We start from the raw sequence: 15,299 nt of genomic DNA, 5'->3' as shown, positions 1-15,299 counted from the left end.
TTATTTTGGGGGACTCCAAAATCACTGCAGATGGTGATTGCAGCCATGAAATTAAAAGACATTTACTCCTTGGAAGGAAAGTTATGACGAACCTAGATAGCATATTGAAAAGCAGAGGCATTACTTTGCCAACAAAGGTCCGTCTAGTCAAGGTTATGGTTTTTCCAGTGGTCAGGTATGGATGTGAGAGTTGGACTGTGAAGAAAGCTGAGTGCCGAAGAATGGATGCTTTTGAGCTGTGGTGTTGGAGAAGACTCTTGAGAATCCCTTGGACTGCAAGGAGATCCAACCAGTCCATTCTAAAGGAGACCAATCCTGGGTACTCTTTGGAAGGACTGATGCTAAAGCTGAAACTCCAATACTTTGGCCACCTCATGCGAAGAGTTGACTCATTGGAAAAGACTCTGATGCTGGGAGGGATTGGGGGCAGGAGGAGAAGAGGATGACAGAGGATGAGATGGCTGGATGGCATCACCGACTCAATGGACATGAGTTTGAATGAACTCTGAGAGTTGGTGATGGACAGGGAGGCCTGGCATGCTGCAGTTCATGGGGTCGCAAAGAGTCAGATACGACTGAGTGACTGAACTGAACTGAACTGAATGGTTAATATATTACATTCCTAGTTACATATCGAAGACAAATAAAAACACATGACCACAAAAGTCATATAAATGAATGTTTATAGCAGCTTTATTCATAATGTCTAAAACCTAGAAAGGACTCAATTGTCACTAAAAGAAGAAAGGATAACATTATGATATATTATATACAATGGAATACGACTCAACAGTAAAATTGAATGTAGAACTGAAAAAATACAAAACGTGAATGAATATCACTAACACTGAGCAAAGGGAGGTAGAAACAAAACAGCATATTTTATTATTGCTCCTTTATGAAATTTTAGAGCTGGCAAAACAAATATGTGTGAAAATGAAAGTGTTAGTCACTCAGTTGTGTCTGATTGTGACCCCGTGTCTGCGATGTCGGAGACCCAGGTTCAATCCCTGAGTCAGGAAGATCCCCTGGAGAAGGGAATGACTACCCACTCTAGTATTCTTGCCTGGAGAATTTCATGGACAGAGGAGCCTGAATCTCTCGCATCACAGACAAATTCTTTACCGTCTGATCCACCATTGATAGAAATCAGATCACTGTTTTACTGGTGTAGAGACACAAGGAAATAGTCCACACTGATGGAAAGGTTCTTTATATTGTTTGATATGGTGGCTACAGGTTTGCAGGCCTTTGTCAAAATTATTCTACTGTACTCTGAAAATGTTAGCTTTTTACTGAATATAAATTAAACATTGATGATTTCTATATTGGTAAAGACAGATTGATTAATTGATGTTGCAGTCTCGAGATCATCTAAGCAAAATTAACACTTAACAGACCATAAATGGTCATCAAGTGTCAGCAGATTTCCACCTTCAGAGAAGACATACAAGTTGATCATTTTAATTCCAAAGGACAAAAGTATTTTTCCCAGTACTGGACATTTCAGAGTTTCTACATCCTCTTCCATTTATAAGTGACAAAAAAGCTTAAAGTGTTGGTAGACTTTTTTTTGTTTATGTGTTGTTTTTAAAGTAACTAGAAAGATGAATATAGAGACTAAAATTCTAAGACATATTTCACTTACAGACTTAAATATATCTGCCAGATAAACCAACACATAAACACAGTGTTCAAATAGTTCTGGATGTAGTCTATCTCTTTTTTAAATTAGTTTTTATTGGAGTAGCTGAATTAGAACATTGTGTTAATTTCTGGTATACAGCAAAGTGAATCAGTTATATATATACACATATCCACTCTTTTTTGGATTATTTTCCCATATAGGTCATTACAGTGTATTGAGTAGAGTACTTTGTATTGTATGCTAGGTCCTTATTATCTATTTTATATTTAGTAGTATGCATATGTCAATCCCAATCTCCCAATTCGTCCCACTGTCCTTTTCCCTCTAAATGTCCATACTTTTGTTTTCTACATCTGTGACTTTATTTCTTTCATAAATAAGTTCATTTGTAACCTATCTTTTTTTTTAACCTCAGAGAATATTTACCTAAATTTTAATCAAGAATTTTAAGGACTTCCCTGGTGGTGCAGTGGATAAGAATCCATCTGCCAATGCAGGGAACACAGATTTGATCCCTGGTCTGGGAAGATCCCACATGCCACAGGGCAAATAATCCCACGCACCACAACTTCTGAGCCCACATGCTGCAACTATGAAGCCCAAGCACCCTAGAACTCATGCTCTGCAACGAGAGGAAGCAGCACAATGAGGAGCCTGTGCAGGATAACACAGAGTAGCCCCTGCTGGTCTCAACTAGAGAACGCCCACACACAGTAACAAAGACTCGGTGCAGCCAAAGATAAATAAATCACTTTTTTAAAACAGAATTTTCAGATTGATTTTCTAGAATAGTGACCTCAGAGCAATTTTTATTATACATCCTGAACAAAATTTAGTATATAAACACTTCATATTGAACATTTATTTATATAAGAATTACATACCTATGATATCATACAATATGCCTACTATATAAGAATAAGGGTTTAAAATGATATAAAAAATAAACATTTTAATTTTGCATTTTATTCACTAATAGTAAAATTAATCTACTCTCACTTTTCAATTACTACTACTATTTTTAGAGAAAACAGTGTGCTATGATATGTTACATTATTTTGCAAATCTTAGCTCAAAACTGTTTTGAAAGTGTTTAAGTTACATATTGCTGAAGAATAAGCCACCCCAAAACTTAGTGGTTTATAACAGCTGTTTTATTATTTTCACAATTCTGTCTGTTAATTGGTACACAGCTGGATACTTCTTCATTTTAATCTCACTCTTTAGACACAAATCTTACATAAAATATATAACATACAAATAATTGCTGGTACTCAAAGGAAGATGAAAGAAAATAGGCTATGAATGACATTTACAAAAAGATGAAAAGAATAGTTCTAGCACTGACTAATATTTTCAGCTTGAAATAATGCACATGCCAAAAAAACATTTGGGAGTGGCAAATTTTGCTCCCCTTAAATTTCGTGAATGAATAAATGAATGAATGTGTGCACAACCTTCTGGAAAATTCTATTAAGATCCTCAAACAAGACATATGAATAACAAGAATATATTAGCTATCTCTATGATGTAGGATACCGATTCAACCTCATGGTCATGGAGAATGTTCCATTTTATAAGTAGATCTTCATCATCTTGCAAATAAACTTGTGAAACTCATTACAAGAACAATCATTCCAGCCCCATTTTCTTGAAGGAGCATTTAGCATAACACAACGCTCTTTAGGATTGTTGGGTTCACCTTCATGCCAGAATCTGAGCACCAGAAAGGGGGGAAAAAGGATGAGAACGTTTCTTTAAGCAGTGCTTTGAAAAGAGACAGTAAGGGAGATGGCTAGGCATGGAAGTCAAAGTCAGATATGCCCAAATCATTCTTTCCCACTTCTCACAGAGTTTTTCCTCCTCTGTATCTCTGATATTTCCCTTGAAAATTGTTCTTACATCACCCAGCACTGTGTCATCTTATTGCATTAAGCACCCTCCCAGCAGACATTCCAGAGGCTGTCTTCAGTTTGTCTATTTTACGTCCTGTTACCAGGAAATTGTTAGTCCACAGACTCTCTTAAAAGATGTAAAAGACTTCATACCGGTCTCAGGTATCAATGTAGTATGCTTCATTTTCTTATGCACTGCTTTTGGAGTCTGATGAGCTAGCTAAAATCTCTGAATCTGCTCCTATCCCTGTTACCTTGGACAAGGAATTTAATTTCACAGATTCATAGGGACTAGATTAATATCTCTGTATGTTTCACACAGTGATATGAGGATCAAAGGTGGTAAGGTACTAAAATGCACTAAAATACTTAAGAGTTTCAAAAGAACTGCATAAATGTAAGACTATCAGAATTTAACTTATTTTCTGTATGAGAGATATTAAATTCTTGATAATTGGTCACGATCTTAATTGACATACATTTCTGTTATATTTAGAGGTAAATAGTCATGGTTGAAAGCATAAGTTTTGATGTCAAACTGACCTGGGTTTGAGGACCATTGTAACAGCTGCTAGATAACCACTGAATTATCTAAATTCTTTAAACTCAGTTTCTTCATCTCTATAGTGAGAATAATAATAATGTGTGCCTCATAGCATTATTTGATGAGTGAGATAATAAGGAAAATTATTTAACCTAATGCCCAAGAATTAAAAGAATGTGAGTATTTTCTTTTTTCGAAGTATAGTTGATTTACAATGTTGTGTTAGTTTCAAGTTTACAGCATGAGCTATTTTATATTTTAATAGCTGATCAATGGAACACCCTAAAATCCCTGTAGAATGGAGAACCTGGGTTTCTTTATTGAATTCTGTACTCACGTGGCACTTTCGTTGTATGGTATCTCATCAACCCATTGCCAGTGTCTTTTTCCCGTTGTCAACGTCCTGTCTGACAGGCCCACATAATAAGCAGAGTCAGTTTTCAGTTTCTGGGTGATGAAATCCTAAATGAATAAAAGAAAGGAGTTATAGCCTTTAGAATAGTCAGATTGAATTGAGTTCCATAGGCTTTACAGAGAAGAGAGGAAAAAGAAAATTCATAATGAACCACATGGGGGCCCTGCAGAGGAGCCTTGGTTTTTTTCTGGCAGAGCAGAATAGAATCAAAGACATCTCTTTTGAGCCTGAGGTTGGTCTTAGTCTGTTCAGGATGGATTGCTTATAAGTGACAGAAATTTGTTTCTCACAGTTCTGAAGGCTAAAAATCCCAGGTCAGGGTACCACGTGGTAAAGATGGTGATTCCTGTTTTCTCATTGTGTGCATTCACGCATGTAGGAGGAGAAGTTGCTCTGTAGAATCTCTTTTTTAAAAACATTAATCCCATCCACAGAGGCTTCACCCTCATGACCTATGCAGCTCCCCAAATCCATACTTCCTAATACGATCATCTTTGGAGGTTAGAATTTCAACACATGGATTGGGGCGACAGGACACAAACATTCAGAACATAGTCATGTTCAATACATATGGAGGCAATTTCTATTCACAATCATAATGAACTCTCATCTCAGACTCACTTCCCTTCATTTCTTCCCTAAGAGAGGATATTCTTCAAAGTTGTACATGAGAAAAATTTTGCAAATTAAACAATTTTCCTTTTAACAACATCAGATGGTTAGCGGTCATTTCTGATCATTGATTGTGACTCTTCATGATTGAACTTCATTTCCCAGTTGGACTTAATTCCCCTTCCCTGTTATATAGTTAATAATTTATAAAACATTTATGTGTTTTATATTTCAACAATGATAATTAATACTATTTATTATTTGAAATAAAAGAAATCATATTTCAGGCTGAAATATTTTCAGCCTTCCACTTAACCCCTATATAGTATATTTTCAATGCCACAATTTATTTGGGGCAGAGGTTAGTTTTATAAAAGAAGAAAAAAGGCATGGAATGTAAAATCTTAGGTAGCCTTTTCTATTTATTTTCTTAAGCCTTCAGACACAGTATCAATATTCTAAGACAATAAAAGTCTCCTTCTTAACTAAGAGAGATGTTAAAAACTAGGCAACACTCCTGACTCTATTATCAATTAGAAACTAGTAATACCTGCTCGGCTTTGGTGTTGATCACCAACAGGTGAGCATTCATTCTCAAGCATTCTTTCTCACTATCATTCCAAGATTTAGCTCCATTAGAAATAAAGTAGCAGTTAGAACTAAATGGCCCCCAATTCTTTGGGCAGCAGCTCCAGTCTTTCCCTGTATTGAGAAGAAGGCTATATTAGTGCAATATATTAAAAGTAATTTTTAAAGTGTATAAATTATAAAAAATTAAGGACCAGAGGAGACTACATGGAAAACAGGACTCTTATCAGGTGTCAAGGAGGTCAAGTCTGCCTACATCAGACCCCCTTTCTTTTGCCTGTGTCGTATCCAGAAAAATCAGCTAAAACAGAAATTTAAAGAAGATCCTCAGAACATAACACAGAAATACTCAGGTTTCGATGGAAAATTACTTATCATACCAAGAACCACAAAATTAGCTTAAAAAATACATACATATATATATATATATGCCAATACCAAGATAAGAGAAATACTGAAGTTATCTGGCAAAGATTTTTAAAAAGCCATGGAAAGATGCTTCAACAAGTAAGTACAAATGTTTGAACCATATGAAAAAATAGGAAGCCTCAGCAAAGAAATAGATAATTCAGCAAACACTTTAAAGATAAAAAAGAGAATCAAGTGGAATAGTTGGAAAACATAATAACCAAATTAAAAGCACAGTAGATGGGTTCAACAGCAGAATAAAGTAGACAGAAATATCAATGAATTATAAGAATAATAGAAATTACTCAACTGAGCAAGTAATTCTAACAAGTGAAAAGCTGAACAAACTGAAAACCAGCAACTTTTCATACACCGAGCAAACTATCGCTCCCAGATCTGGAGAGACACAAAGGCAATATATTGGAGCAGAAACCTCTTTGGGAGCCAGTCCCAGGGTAGAGAAACCAGAATTGTAATTGTGGAATTGCTGGAAGCACAGCGTGGACAACTCTAAGAGATCAAAAGTCCAGGGTGACCCAGACAATGTAGAGGCACCAACACTTCCTTGAGTTTTACATCCTGGAGTTCCACAAGGTTGTTGTCATTGATTAAACTGCTGTTGTACAGTCTCCTGCACTGGCAGGCAGATGCTTTACCACTGAGCCACCAGGGAAGCCCCAACACTATTGACACTATGTATAAAATAGATAACTAATAAGAACCTACTATACAGCACAGGGAACTCTACTTTAATGCACTCTGGTGTTATAAATGAGAGAGAAACCCAAGAGGGTGGAGTATTTATGTATGTACGGCTGATTCATTTTGCTAAGTAGTAGAAGCTAACACAACATTTTAAAGCAACTATAATGCAATAAAAATTAGTTTAAAAGAGAAAAAAATATTTCAAGATGCCTGCAACTGCAATGTAATCTGTAAATGACTGTGATTTCTGTTGGTGAGACACACGCTATCATGATTTGTTGTTTCCATTCGTAATTTCCAGAGAGCAGTGCCATCTGCCAGGAGCTTGTTATGAACACAAACTTGAGATGGGCTGTATCTCTGGGTTGTATCAGGAGAGCAGCCAGATCCATCCCCTCCCCATCACTAGGCAGAACCAGTTTTTCAATTAGAAATAATTTGATAAGTGGAAAGATATCTCAAATGGAAAAAAAAGACTGTGAAACATACTAGTATTTCATCTTTAAAAAAATGAATAAAAGTGTACCATACTAACACTAGACCACACAAAGCAGGAAGTAGCTATATATATATATATCAATAGATATATATATATATAGTATATATCAGTATATATACTTCAGAGCAAGGAAAGATTTCAGAGTTAAGGTGGACATAGAATAAGGATAAAGGGAATTTTTTCTTGTTCAGTTCTCCAAGAAGCCATGTTATTGCTGTTGTTGTTGTTGTTCAGTGATGAAGTCATGGCTCTTTGAAGCAGCATGGACTGTAGCACGCCAGGCTCCCCCATCCATGGGGTTCTCCGGGCGAGAATACTGGAATGGATTGCCATTTCCCTCTCCAGGGGATCTTCCTGAACCAGGGATCAAGCCCAAATCTCTTGTATTGGCAGGCAAATTCTGTACCACTGAGCTAGCAGGGAAGCCCCAACACTATTGACACTATGTATAAAATAGATTCCTTGGGTTTCCCCCAAGAAACCATAATCATCCTTAAACCATACGTATCTAACAACAGACCATTAAGAAGTGAAGCAAAACCATAGAGCTGCTAACAGAGTTTAGGTTTGGGATAAAAAAAAATGGAAATTTTTAAAGCAGAGTATTTTATGTATTCTCCCAAAAATGTTTTATGTACATAAAATATGATTTCTTAAAACATATATGAATTAAATCTCTCTTGACCAAATAAGTTTTAACCGGTATGTGAGTAAAAGAGCAAGTATGCACAGAAAGTTCAGAAAGAAGCAAAGACTGAAGAAACCGAAAAGCAATGTAATCTTTTTCATAATTAAGACTATTTCTTTGCACAAATGAATTAAAGATATGCATATTATAAAAATTGTAGGCCCTAAATAGTTGTATACTTAAAACTTAAAATGTTCATAAGACTCAATTTCTTAGTATTGGAAATATTGACCTAGGACACAGTACTATCAATAACTGAATCATAGGCACATTAATTTTTACCTTCTAGGGTCGAATTTTCTTTCACACATTCCAATTCTGTGTGAATGAGTTCTCTTGTAGCCTTTTCTTCTTTATGAACATAAGAACATTTTTGAAAAAAAACTGAAAAAGAGAATAAAATCATTCGTTTTCCTGGTAGCATTATAACTTCATTCTTTTTTCTAATCGTATAAACATTTTAATTAAAAGAAAGAAGTTGTCTGAATAGAGAAACAAGACTCAAATATGTGCTCAATTCTATGCTTATAGGAAATTAACTTCAAACTTAAACACCGAATGAAAGTAAAGAAGGCTAGAGTGGCTACACTAACGTCAGATAAAACAGATGTCTAGATAAAATGCAATATTTTTTTTTAGATTTTTATTTTATATTGGTGTAGAGTTGATTAACAATGTTATGTTAGTTTCAGAGATACAGCAGTGACTCAGTTATACAGACACGTATCTATTCTTTTTCAAATTCTTTTCTCACTTAGTTTATTACAGAGTATTGAGCAGAGTTCCCTGTCCTCTACAGTACTGTCCCTGTTGGTTATCCATGTTAAATACAGAATAACTTCCCAATTGGTTCTTATTCCTCAGCAGGCCAACACACAGATCTAAATATTCATCAAGCCCCCACCTCCTTGATTCTACCTCCTCATTATCATTCAAAGGTATTCCCCTTCTCCTTCACTACCTTAAACCAGATTCTCACTATTTCTCAATTGGGCAATGAACTGTCTTTCTGGTTATTCTCTTTGCTTTCAGTTCTCTCCTCATATATCCATTTTACACATCTCCACCAAAAGCGTATTCCTATAAATCAAATTGAGTGATATCACTTCCTTGCTTAAAATTCCATAATGGTTCTCCATGACTGTGACACATTGCAGAAATGGCCACAATTTTCAACTCTCCCTGTACCCATACCCCTTTGTAATATAACTTCTTAGTTTTTCCAGTCAACAAGTGGGGTCTATTTATTCACCACTTGAAAATGGACTGACTCTAAGACTTCCTTCAGCCAACAAAATGTACAAAAGCAACTCTTTCTGTTGTTGTTTAGTTGCTAAGTCATGTCTGACCCTTTGCGACCCCATGGACTGCAGCACGCCAGACTCCCCTGTCCTTCACTATCTCCTGGAGTTTGCTCAAATTTATGTCCATTGAGTCAGCGATTCTATCTAACCATATCATCCTCTGCCATCTTCTCCTTTTGCCTTCAATCTTTCCCAGCATCAGAGTCTTTTTCAATGAGTCGGTTCTTCGCATCATGGCCAAAGTATTGGAGCTTCACCTTCAGCATGAGTCCTTCCAGTGAATATTCAGGGTTGATTTCCTTTAGGATTGTTTCAAGCTAAGGCTTCAAGAGGCTTTGTTCACAGCTGCTCTCACTCTGCAAGCCTACATGTTGCCATATCAACAAGCTCAAGCTCACCTGATGAATTCTAAAGAAGTGGAACCAATTTGTCCACATCATCCCAGTTTACATCCTCTTCCTCAGAAAATGGGTTACCTGCAGCTGGTACTTGACTATGTATGCATGAATGACTTTAGCCAGGACCAATGAAATGGCTTAGCTGAGCCCAGTTCAAATCGACAAACCACAGAATCATGAGCTAAAAACAGTTTGTTTTAATCCACCAAGTTTTAGACTGGTTTATTAAATAACAGAAGATAATTGATAAAATAATCTGCAGGGGGGCAGGAGGAAATCCGCTCTTTAGAATTGTACAGGACACTTTTCATGATCTGAACCCTGCTTGTTTCTCCCATCTGCAACCTCACAGTTCACTTAGAACCATATGTCACAGTCACTTAACGTATTTTTCCAAATTTTTTCAAGCTCTCCCACATCTGTCATGCTTGGTCCACACAGGTATAGATGTCACCTCCTCCAGGAAGCCTATCTCAGCTTCCTGTGCTTCTTACTCACAGAACATTTACCAGACGTTGTTATAAACACTGCTTCATTCAACCAGTTGCCATCATCCTGCGGACTTCTCAAAACCAAGGGCCACAACTCTGCTGTCTCTATCTGGCACAGTGTCTGACATAGACTAGATGGCCACTGTTGCTTATTGAATGACCAAATGAATGAATAAAGTATCTACCCAAACTTATACTAGTTTTATGATTTTAAAAAACTTGATGAGTTCTTGATAGGCGGAAATCTACCTATTTGCCAAATGGATTTTAAGAGCTCATGCAGTCTTGAGAAAGACAAAAATAATTAAGATGAAAATTCAGTAGACTATTCTCCTGGGAGATTTCTTCCCATTTACTTCTTGTCCATCTGCTAGTCCCAAAATATGTCTATGTCCTCAACAGGCATAGCCTTATAAACACTACTAAGAAAACACAGATTTGGTCTCACATAAACAATTGTCTAGTGTAGAAGTGGTGCCCTATAGATTTCATTCTGCAAAACAGAAACATGTACACACATATACTCTCAATTTCTCTGAAGAGAAGGAATGCCATTATTTCTATAAGAGTGACTAAATGCAAATAAAGAACCAAGCTCACAATGAATTCCCACTATCTATGTCTTCCCCCAGAGAAGACTTCTTTCCCAGATTTCTGAATAAACTCATAGTTTATCTGTTTATTTGATGCCATCTCTTCAAGTCAGGCAGACATTTCTTATAGATCCATCTGGATACTTACAGATAAAAGCGATCAAAAATGAGATTGCTAATAGTAGCAGAAGTATCAGCAATGAGGTAAGAAGTAGCTTGGAAAAACTATGGCCACTTTGGTGAAGTTTGGTCTCTTTGGGAGCTGAAGAAAGAATCAAATTAATCAAATTATTATTATCATGAATAATAAATTCTGACCTTGACTTCCTCTTGCTCCTTCTCTTCCTCCTCTCCCTTTTCTTGTATAATACACTATTACTATTACATGACATTATTTCAAATATGAAGCTACAAAGGAAATAGTAATGTTCATTGTAGAAATGCTAGAAAATACATAAATGCACAAATTCCTACCATTGAAGATGAAAGTAAAAGTGTTAGTCGCTCATTCATGTCCAACTCTTTGCAACCCCATGGGCTGTATCCTGCCAGGCTTCTCTGTCCATGGAATTCTCCAGGCAAAAATACTGGAGTGGGTAGCCATTCCCTTCTCCAAGGGATCTTCCTGACCCAGGAAAAAACCTGGGTCTCCTGCACTGCAGGCAGATTCTTTACTGCCTGAGGCAGTAGAGAAACCCATTGGGGATAACTGTTAATATTTTGGTATACATTCTTCCCATTGGGGATAACTGTTAATATTTTGGTATACATTCTTCCAGCAATTTTTAAGTGTATATACATGCATGCACATTTTGCCACATGACTGATATACCATATATATTGGGATCGGACCCACTATTTTATTGTATTCTATATCACCATATTTTCTTCTTTTACCCACTGTATTGTGGTTGCATAGTATTTCATTATATATTTAAATAATCTTCCAGATTATTTCTAACTTTAACTACTTTACATAATGCCATAGCAGATAACTCTTTATAATTGTCTCTCATCACATCCTTAAAATAAAATCAGACTGTTTTTTTAAATTTATTAATTTATTTTTAATTGTAGAATGATTGCTTTACAACACTGTGTTGGCTTCTGCCATATAAACACCACATTGTTCATCACAGCACTATTTACAATAGCTAGGACATGGAAGCAATCCAGATGTCTATTGAGAGATGAATGGATGAAGAAGTTGTGGTACATATATACAGTGGAATATTACTCAGCCAGACTGCTTTTTAAGTTTATTTTTTATGGAGGTATAGTTGAGTTACAATGTAGTGTTAAAAAATCAGACATTTTCAGTCACCATTTCATGGTTGAGAATTATTTTATCAAGTGTCCATTGATGGGTGAATGGATAAAGAAAATGTGACAACTGTATGGAATGGATATTATTCACTTATAAAAAATAAGGAAATCTTGCCTTCAGGATGGACCTTGAGGGCATTATGCTAAGTGAAATAAGCAAGAAAGAGAAAGACAAATACCATATGATCTCACTTATCTGTGTAATCTTTAAAAGATAATAATAACTCATAGACACAGAGAACAGAATGGTGGTTGCCAGAGGTGAGGGGTGATGAGGTCAGCAAAATGGGTGAAGGGGGTCAAGAGGTACAAACGTCCAGTTACAAAATAAGTAAGTCCTGGGATATAAGGTACAGTATAATGACTACAATTAATAATACTATAGGCTATAATATACATATATAAAATACTGCTTATTTGAAGATAGCTAAGTGAAAAAATTGGCTTAAAGCTCAACATTCAGAAAACAAATATCATGGCATCCAGTCCCATCACTTCATGGCAAATAGATGGGGAAACAGTGGAAACAGTGTCAGACTTTATTTTGGGGGGCTCCAAAATCACTGCAGATGGCGATTGCAGCCGTGAAATTAAAAGATGCTTACTCCTTGGAAGGAAAGTTATGACCAACCTAGATAGCGTATTCAAAAGCAGAGACATTACTTTGCCAACAAAGGTCTGTCTAGTCAAGGTTATGGTTTTTCCAGTGGTCATGTATGGATGTGAGAGTTGGACTGTGAAGAAAGCTGAGCGCCGAATAATTGATGCCTTTGAGCTGTGGTGTTGGAGAAGACTCTTGAGAGTCCCTTGGACTGCAAGGAGATCCAACTAGTCCATCCTAAAGGAGATCAGTCCTGGGTGTTCATTGGAAGGACTGATGCTAAAGCTGAAACTCCAGGACTTTGGCCACCTCATGCGAAGAGTTGACTCATTGGAAAAGACTCTGATGCTGGGAGGGACTGGGGGCAGAGGAGAAGGGGACGACAGAGGATGAGATGGCTGGATGGCATCACCGACTCGATGGACATGAGTTTGAGTAAACTCCAGGAGTTGGTGATGGACAGGGAGGCCTGACGTGCTGCGATTCATGGGGTCGCTAAGAGTCAGACACAACTGAGCGACTGAACTGAACTGAACTGAAGAGTACATCTTAAAAGCCTTCATCACAAGAAAAAAAACTGTGAAACTATGTATGGTGACAGATGTTAATTAGACATTGTGATGATCATTTTGCAATATACGTAAAAATCAAACCATTATGCTTATACATCTGAAACTAATATAATTTTGTCAGTCATATCTCAATTGAAAAAAAAATTATTTTCTCAAAGTTATAATATATTGCTAAGTGGGGGTAAAACCTGCAATAATGTATACTATGATCTCATTTTTAGAAAAACACATACACACATTGATGTATTTTATATTTTGAAGGATGTACACAAAATGTAAATTAGTTATTTCTAGATAGTAAGAATAAATACAGCAATTTAAATTTGTGTGTGGACCGAGAGACTGTCAAAGAGAGTAAAATAAGTCAGAAAGAGAAAAACGAGTATCATATATTAATGCATATATGTGAAATCTAGAAAAATGGTACAGATGAATCTATTTGCAAAGCAGAAATAGAGACACTGATGTAGAGAACAAATGTACAGACACCAAGGCAGGGAAAAAGGGAGGTGGGATGAATTCGGAGATTGGAATTGACATATACACTCTACTATTAGAACATATTATGCAGCACAGGGAACTCTCCTCAATACTCTGTAATGACCTCTATGGGAAAAGAATCTAAAAGAGTGGATATATGTACATGTGTAACTGATTCACTTTGCTGTACAGCAGAAACAGAACACTGTAAAACAACTGAACTAATAAAAATTTTAAAAATAAATAAATTTGTGTGTATCTCTGGTTTTTTATTTTTTTCTATGAACATTGCAGCATATAATAACAAAGTTATATAATTTTTTTAATTTGTATTTTTTTAAAGGTTATCAAGTATTTATTTATTTATTTATTTTGGCTGTGCCTGGCAGCATGAGGAATCTTAATTCCCTGACCAGGGATTGAACTTGTGCATTGGGAGTACAGAGTCTTAACTACTGGACCACCAGGGAAGTCCCTATGAATTTTCTAAGGGGAAAAAAACAGTTTCCTGAGCATTTTCCATGTTTCCACAGAATTTTGGAAAACATAAGCAATCATAACTTCCCTCTCACAGCTTCTCATAGTCTCCACGGTTTTTTTCCTCTTTTGTTCTGTATCTAAGATATCATACATGCTACCCAAATTACCTTTTATTTACTTCCAAACCTCACTGAATCCATCTCAGATACAGTGTGCAATGGATTTTCTGATTGCAGAGCAACCGTTCTCAAAACATAAGAGACTTTCTGTATAAGACTTTCTAGGCTTTCATCTGCAATGGTTTGTTCCATGTTAGTCTGATACTAACCAATACACTCAAACACTCTGCACTCAAACTCTTCTCCCGTGACTGATTGAGAAACAAAACCTACCAATTCATCATTAGCCCCTGTATCTGGACTGATGGTTTCAAGACCTGAACCCACTCTCTACACTGCAGTCTTAGTTCACCTCAGAAAGCACACAAGAACTTAGCTTCATTACCATTCTCCTTAACTCAGGTCCATAGTGGATTTCTCACACCTCAGTTTTGTCGTGGCATACCTGTATCATCCTTTAATGCTTTTCAGGCAATTCGATATGAGAATCCTGTGTTTCCCAACCGTGGCCAGAGAACCAGCAACCAACATTCCCTAGGCTTTATTTATAGTATTCTCTCTTCACCCTTCATCCCATCATTCACTTTGACCACTGGAAAGCGAGTCTTACCTGCAGGAAGCTCTGATTCGGTGCCTGAGGACTTGGGTTTATTAAACTTCACTTCAACATAAGTGACCTCTGAAGTCATGCTGCGATCTTCTGTTCTTGTCGAAGAATCCTATCCGTCTCTTCCTTAAAACCACTTAAAATGAAACGCAAGCACGGTGGTAACTTCTCATACTTCCTATCACACAACTAGCTGAGAACAGGGACCCTAGACAAACAACCACAAAAAACTTGAGAGGAATTTCATGAAAATTAAAAACCTCAGGGGCCCAAACCCCAAGACAGGCGCAATGTGAATTATACCTTTAAACGTTACGCCAGCAAAT

The 15,299-nt window shown here is 36.6% G+C and overlaps 1 protein-coding gene across 3 annotated transcripts; it reads right to left on the bottom strand.

Moving 5' to 3' along the window:
• Positions 1-666: 666 nt before the first annotated feature.
• CLEC4A (C-type lectin domain family 4 member A) lies at positions 667-15,299 on the bottom strand. Of its 3 annotated transcripts, XM_019961624.2 has the most exons (7): positions 15,277-15,299; positions 14,977-15,181; positions 10,937-11,050; positions 8,285-8,386; positions 5,665-5,816; positions 4,425-4,549; positions 667-3,364 (listed from the first exon to the last, which is right to left on the bottom strand). In XM_019961624.2, exons 2-7 carry the CDS (start codon positions 15,053-15,055, stop codon positions 3,223-3,225), a joined length of 714 nt encoding a protein of 237 aa, XP_019817183.1. In that variant the 5' UTR covers positions 15,056-15,181; positions 15,277-15,299; the 3' UTR covers positions 667-3,222. The 3 variants fall into 3 exon arrangements, with proteins under 3 accessions (XP_019817183.1, XP_019817182.1, XP_019817184.1); XM_019961623.2 differs by lacking the exon at positions 15,277-15,299 and having other exon boundaries at positions 14,977-15,270; XM_019961625.2 differs by lacking the exons at positions 10,937-11,050; positions 15,277-15,299 and having other exon boundaries at positions 14,977-15,270.

Source organism: Bos indicus, chromosome 5, assembly GCF_029378745.1.
Source record: "Bos indicus isolate NIAB-ARS_2022 breed Sahiwal x Tharparkar chromosome 5, NIAB-ARS_B.indTharparkar_mat_pri_1.0, whole genome shotgun sequence".
Lineage (NCBI taxonomy): Eukaryota > Metazoa > Chordata > Mammalia > Artiodactyla > Bovidae > Bos > Bos indicus.
Note: the sequence above shows the minus strand (reverse complement) of the source record. Positions and strands in the feature narration are given on the sequence as shown.